The 7,532-nt window shown below is 41.7% G+C and overlaps 1 protein-coding gene across 1 annotated transcript; it reads left to right on the top strand.

Moving 5' to 3' along the window:
* The first annotated feature begins 3,235 nt into the window (after positions 1-3,235).
* Positions 3,236-7,143, top strand: LOC139286235 (Iroquois homeobox protein 5a-like). Its single transcript, XM_070906974.1, has 3 exons — positions 3,236-3,466; positions 4,440-4,845; positions 6,473-7,143. Exons 1-3 carry the CDS (start codon positions 3,236-3,238, stop codon positions 7,141-7,143), a joined length of 1,308 nt encoding a protein of 435 aa, XP_070763075.1.
* The last annotated feature ends 389 nt before the right edge of the window (positions 7,144-7,532 follow it).

Raw genomic sequence — 7,532 nt, 5'->3', positions numbered from 1 at the left:
TTCAAGAATTAATCATTATTTTAATTATTATTAATTGGCAACTATTGATAATCAATTAATTGTTTGTCATTATCTCTGATGTCCATCGCAAATGAACTGCAATATATCCACCTGGAAATCATGGAAAAGAAGTCGCTCCTTATAACTGCAGAACTTGCCTGAGAATCATCATGTTTTTAAGTTTCCTTCAGTATTAAAGTAATCCAGTGATAGTTGTCTGTACATCCATGGGTGCACTGTAAACAGGAGCTGCTAACAGCTAATTCAGCATACTTTTAATGGAGACAATTTGACAAACTGTAGATATATATAGGCTAAAACAAACTGGCAACATTATGCTTCCTGTTTACGTTCCCTCAAAGCATCATGGGAGCTGTATTTCCTTAAATTTAGAGCATGATTATCCCCCAGATAGAAGTAAGACAAAGAATAATAACAGGAGTTACAAATTCCATTAAAATGAACATTGTAATAGAAGCATTTTTCATTGTTTTCTGACAGTTTGTTTTTTAAACCAAATGATTAATCAAGCAAATAATCAAAAGATTAAAGTTCTGCTTCATAGAAAGAAAAACACAAATTGAGACAAGCTGGACACACAGGTCTGCTACCTGAAATGGCTGCTGGATAGTTTAGTAATTAGGATCAACAGCAATTAATCAATGAAGCTCCAGACAGCAGCCGTCAGCTCAGCCTCTTACCTGGAAATCTGGAAATCCCTGTTGCAGAGTCTCGTCCTGCAAAACCACCCGACTCTCTTTTCATCCAGGAGAGAAGCCGCACGGTGACAACATCATAAACAGACCAATAAAGACGTATTTCAGGCTGTTTTCAGTGGCGAAGAGTGACGGTACTTTCACTCTTCCTTCAGTCAACCTGCCCTTCTAATTATAGGACCCACAAATCAGATTAGACAGTGGCTGTGTGAGCTGAGCTTAAACACACACTGACCTCACCTGAGAGGAGCAACATTAACACAACAGCACAGAAACTATTAGCAGCTGTTTGTAGATTATTTCTTTATTTTATTTTGAGATAAAGCAGCAGGAAGAGAGCAGGTTTACACTGTGGAACCACACGGCTTTCAGGGCATCAAACTACCAAACAAAATAGATCCACATGAACGTTCCTCTTACTGCTGCTGTGTTCATGCACACAGTGATCACCTCATTGGTTGTAATTGGGATTAAGTCATTGATGAAAAAAACAATTATGCATTCACCTGATAAATCATGATACATTTCTCCTCCCTTCATATTACAACAGCTGCTTTCAATGACGACAAGCATCAGTATTAATATCAACGATTCTGATATTAAACTGATTTTATGTCCTCACCCACCTCCACTGCATTTTATCTGAGAGAACGGATGCAGCTCAGAAGCAAGTGTGTTTACATCCACCCGTTCTAATGCACATATTCAATGTCAGCATAAAAAAACCTGAGTGGAAACATTGGAAATAAAAAAAAACCCAATATCTGTTGGAAGTGTTTCCTGCTGTGTAAAAGGATAAAACCACAAACAGACTTGGTGAATAAATGCTGACATATACATGAAGCATGTGACTTAAAGTGACGAGCTGAAAACATCAGATCTGTGTGGAGCGATGAGGAGACTGTAACCTTCCTCACATTAACACATGAAACTAACAGAAATGTCATATTTCCATCATGTTTTTAACATGGTTTTCCATCATTTTAATGACGTCATCTCGTTGTGTCCTCTTCTTCTTCTTCTGCGGTGGTTTAATGGCAGCGACTGGAGAATTAGCTCCACCAGCTGTTTATCTCCATCAACCAGTGGACTCATGTTCACACAGCAGCAGTGGATGGAAACAAGCAGCGAGTCCTGTTTTCTACGGATGAGTTTCTGTGAATTCTGTTAAAATTTGAGTTCCATGATTTTGGGAGTTTTGGGGAACAGCAGCAGAGCTGTACAGAAATACTGAGGTCACGATTTGAATTGTAATGATATTACAAAACTGTTTTAATGCCCACTCATGCAGATATTTCACGCAGATATAAAAACAACATATTCACACTCACTGGAGAACAATAATGTAGGGGGCGCTGTCACGGCAAAACAATAAATAAAGCTTCATTTTCTTTCCTTTTTTTTTTTTTACCAAATAAGCAAACAAGACAGCAAACACTATAATATATATTACTTTGCAGTGGTGGAATGTAACTAACTACATTTACTCAAGTACTCCTCTTAAGTACAATTTATGCTTACTGTACTTGTGCTTTACTTTTATGCTACTTTATACCTCTACTGCATCTCAGAGGGAATTATTATACTTTTTACTGCACTACATTTATTTGACACTTACAGTTACTTTTTACATTAAAAAAAAGATATGCTTATATGATATGATGCAGTACTACTACGAGTATACCCAGTAATGTACAAAGTATCAGCTCCACGGTAATGAACATCAAAATGCTCTCATATGTACTCATTAGTGATGAAAACATAATGATATAATATTCTATAATAGTACAACACTGTGAAGAGAGCCATACTTTTGATACTTTATGTACATTTTGCTGATAAAACTTCTGTACTTAAGTAACTTAAGTAATTCAGGACTTTTGCTTGTAATGGAGTATATTTAGACTGTGGTATTTCTACTTTTACTTAGGTATCTGAGTACTTCTTCCACTGTTGTTTATTCATTAGCGTAAAGGTGTGTTTGATGTGTCATTTTAAACAGAACAGACCTGGCTGATGATGTTTGATCAGGTATATAATGTTTAAGGCATGCAAACAAATTATTGGACATGTTTAAAGACTGTGGTTTGTTCACGGGAGGTGGAGCTGACAGTGACTTCTCTCTCTGTCTCGCTGTCTCTCTCTCTCTCTCTCTGGGTGTCTCTCTCTCTCTGTCTCTCTGTCTCTCTCTCTCTCTGGGTGTCTCTCTGTCTCTCTCTCTCTCTGGGTGTCTCTCTCTCTCTCTCTCTTCAGTCTGTCGGAGGGTTCAGCACCGATCAGTTCAGCAGCAGCGGAAGTGGAAAACTTGCAGCAGAAACACACAAACTAAACCCAGCAGCCACCTGCGATGCTCCTGGATGCTCCTCCGTTTTTAAACCTCCTCTTCCCTCTTTTTCTTCTTCTTCTTCTTCTTCCTCTTCTTCCTCCTCTCCTCCCTCTGCTGTCCCGGGGAGACGCGCGCTTTCGCTCTCCGATGTGAGTTCGCCCGTGCGTAATAGTCCGGCTCCGTGCGCGCCGTCATGGCTTATCCTCAGGGTTTCCTCTTCCAGCCGTCCGTGTCCCTGGCTCTGCACTCCTGCCCGTCCTTCAGCTCCGGGGTCATCTTAGGACCGAGGACGGAGGAGCTCGGTCGCTCCTCTTCGGGCTCAGCCTTCGCTCCGTACTCTGGATCAGCGACCTCTCCCGGCTTCAACTCCCACCTCCCGTACGGCGGGGAGCCCCGGGCCGCCGCCACCCTCAACTCCTTCGTGGTGAGTGTCACCGGAGCGGGCCGGTACAACTGGGATTTAAATTCGGGTTCTAGTTTGTGGTAAAAACCAAACTGAAGCTCAGAAAAGTGTAAAAAGAAGCTGCGTTTTAAAATGCGCTCCAAGAAATTTGTTTATAATTTCACGTTTCGAAATGTTGGCAAAATAATAATATTAGAAGCTGGAAAAGGCGCAAAAATCTGTGTTGGAATGACTGTTAATCTAAAAAAAAAAGATAGAGATTATTGGTTTCTTTCTATCAGAAAGATTCTTGTCAGTCATTTCAGCAACTGCACTTTTTTTTAAAATTTAATCTGTTATTTAATCTGTAGCCAAAGATTTTTATAATTCATGTGTTGAAGAAACCTCAGTCACAGATTTGAATACATATTTCTATGTTTATTATTTATTCAATTATTATTTATGCTATTACCTGAAACAGTTGAAGCATCTGTGAGTTTAATATAAAATGGATCCTGTTCATGTGTGAAAATGAAAGTCGATGTTTCAGATGTAATTCAAAAGATTAAAATGTGATCTAAAGAAAAGTGTTGAAATATAATTATAGTAATAATGTGATTTAAAGGAGGGTTTCACTCTGGATTGTTTGTGATGCAGATGGCCTCCTGTTGGATGCACATTAGAATGTGTTTGTCTGTTTGTGTTTTTTAATTAAACCTTTATTTAACCGCATTAGTCCCATTAAGATTAGGAATCTCTTTTTCGGAGAGAGCTGCCAAGAAAACAGCTTCAGCACACGAACGTTAAAGCTGCAGACCGAAAAACACACTGACTTGTGTGTGAAGTCATGCAAACAGAGAAAATACAGCAAAATCACCAGGAAAGAAAAGAGAAGGTCGAACTCAGCTGTGAGGTCAAAGGTTACGACTACATTTACACAGAAGAAGAAGAAATGTTTCATGATGCATGTTGTAAAGTTGCAACATAATAATAATTTCATCATTTCATGTTTCAGAGTCCCGGGTACGATCCGTCCTCGGGCATCTCCGGCTCCTTAGATTACCACCCGTTCGGGGCCCTGGGGCCCTACCCGTATGGAGACCCCACCTACCGGAAGAACGCCACGCGGGACGCCACGGCCACGCTGAAGGCCTGGCTGAGCGAGCACCGGAAGAACCCGTACCCCACCAAGGGGGAGAAGATCATGCTGGCCATCATCACCAAGATGACCCTGACTCAGGTGTCCACCTGGTTCGCCAACGCCCGGCGGAGGCTGAAGAAGGAGAACAAGATGACCTGGACCCCCAGAAACAGGAGCGAGGACGAGGAGGAGGAGGACAACATCGACCTTGAGCGGAACGACGAGGACGAGGAGCCGATGAAGCCGAATAACGACGAGTCGGAGTCGAAGAGCGAAGCCGGTGAGTGAGAGGAGGAAAAGCTTCCAGCAGCAGCTCTGTGCACGTCTCCTGCTGGAAGCAGTACCTCTAAGACGTCACCTTGGACTCTGAGAAACCGTGATTTGCATTTTTCACCATTTCCTGACATTTTATAGACCAAACGACTAATGGATGATGATGAAAATAATTGTTAATTGCGGCCCTAAACAGCAAAGAAACAAAGCATTGTGCATGAAGCTGGAGCAAGACACAGTGGAAAAACACTGACGTTAAAATAACTTATTTGCACAGTTGTCTTGACTTCAGATCATAACAACAACAGACTGCTGAGTCGAGGCTACAGACACGTTCACAACGTTACAGCAGCTTCTCAACTGGATTTGATTCTTTTCTTTGTCGTATATGATCATATACAGCGGTGGAGGAAGTATTCAGATCCTTTACTGAAACAAAAGTAGCAGTACTGCAGTTTAATAGTACTTCTTTGCAAGTAAAAGTCCTAAAGAACATATTATTAGCAAAATACTTAAAGTAAAAGTACTCATAATGCAGAAAATGGCCTCTGTGAGTGTTATACTATACTATTATATTATTTGATTATTATTACTGCTGCATTCATGTGTAAGCAGCATTTTGCTGTTGCAGCTGCTAGTTTGCACAATTGTACTCACAGTTTGGCAGTTTATTACAATGCATCATGTTTTTAACATAAAACATGAATCTGTAAAGTAATCAGTAATGACAGCAGTCAGATAACAGTAGTGCAGTAGAAGTAGAAGGTAGCATAAAAATAATTAAGTAAAGTACTTGAAATATACTTAGTCACATTCCACCACTGATCTTACATCTTCAGGTAATGAAATAAGCCATCTGAAGACGTCGGCTGTGTGACAAATATGGTTAAAAGATTTGTTACTTTTGGATCTAAATCTTTAAATCTAAAATGTGGATCAGCTGATCAGATGACGTGAGATCCTCTGAATCGATTACAGTTGATTTACTCAACTTAATACTACTTGCACTTTATGGAGAGAGTGACAATAAATTCTCCCTGGAAACTTCTTATAAACGTTTTATTTAATGAAATGGAAAGAGGAGAGAAGGTGAATGTATTTAGTACTCACTGTAAGTAAATGTGTACTTTTCATATCATTTGTTTTGTATAATTTGTAATACTGAATATGGTGAAATGTACCCAGCGTCCAAAAACCAAAGAGATTCAATCACATTCAGTTTACTGTGAAAATATTCACTTTTCAGATGGAAAAAGATCATTTTGGCATTTGTTTCTTGAAACATGTTGATTCATTTTCTATTGATCAACTAATCATTGCAGCTCTAATGCTGTTTATAGTTTCCTAGTTTTATTGTGTTTTTGTGTTTCTGCATGTTTGTGATTGAATCTGTGTGCTTTTGTTTGTTTGTTTGTTTGGTGTGTGTGTGTGTGTGTGTGTGTTAATGTGTTTGTTGTTTTAAAACCAAAATTATTAATTGATTAATCGACGAAATACTCATTAGTTGCAGCCCTACATGTCAGTGTGTGTGTATGTGTGTCAGTGTGTTTATGCCAGAACGTGTGTCACTGGGTGTGTATGTGTGTGTGAGTGTGTGTTGTCCTGCTGACCTCTTCCTGTCCTGCCGCCTCCAGCAGTCCGTCGTCCCCCATCGGTTGGAGACTCCTGTGTGTTGACGTACAGAGAGGACAGCGGCAGCAGCAGCGACACCGACCGAGGCTTCACTGATCCGGACTTTAAAGACTCCGGGGACAGGAGGTTGCCCCGCATCCCGGGCCCCACCTCCACAGGGGCCCCTCCCCAAAACCCACCACTGGGGACGATCAGAGTCTCAGAGCCGGAGCGCACGTCGAGCCCGCCGTCTAAAGAGCACGTCGACTCCTGCAACGCCATCCAGGGGCCAAACCCGGCCCCTAAACCCAAACTGTGGTCCCTGGCTGAGATCGCCACGTCTTCGGATAAAAGTAAAGGATCTAATGACTCTTCACAGAGCGGGGGGACGGGACAGCAGCAGGCCTCAGCCCACCCCACGTCCACGCCCCGGACCCCGTTTCCACACAGCCCCGCCCTGCCCCGACACCTCTACTACACCTCCCCCTTCCTCCCCGGTTACTCCAGCTACGGCCCTCTGGGGCCCCTTCACGGCAGCCCCGGCTCACACTTGGCCTCCGCGACACATTTAAACGGATTACACCAGACGATGCTGCAGAGAGCCGAGGCCATGGCCAGAGACTGCAAACTACGCAGTCAGAGCCAGCTGGACCTGCACGAACTGAAGAAAGGCATGACGAACGTGTTGACCTGAAGGACCTTTAAACATTTTATTTACTGGGACCGAACAGTGTTTGTGGGATTCTCCTCTGAAACGTCCTGGATATCAAAGAAAACTATGAAACACAGACAAAAGGCCCCACAGAGGCCTCTGACTTTTATTTAGAAACACAAATATTCAATTTTAGACGGCGTTTTTCTATGTTGATAAGATGTAATCTTTGTAGTGCGTTTCTGCACAGAACATGAAGTATCATTAAAAGCTAGTTTTATTAATATGGAACTGACCGCCTGCCATTTTTCAATGGAAATTATGCCTCAAATCAAGGCTCGCTCCTCACAACGTCGCACACAACTGCTCAGGAATAATAACTGTCAGCTGCAGTGTTTAAGGAGAAAATGACAGTTGGTTAAACTAGGTTA

This window comes from Enoplosus armatus, chromosome 6, assembly GCF_043641665.1.
Source record: "Enoplosus armatus isolate fEnoArm2 chromosome 6, fEnoArm2.hap1, whole genome shotgun sequence".
In the NCBI taxonomy this organism is placed as follows: Eukaryota; Metazoa; Chordata; class Actinopteri; order Centrarchiformes; family Enoplosidae; genus Enoplosus; species Enoplosus armatus.
Note: the sequence above shows the minus strand (reverse complement) of the source record. Positions and strands in the feature narration are given on the sequence as shown.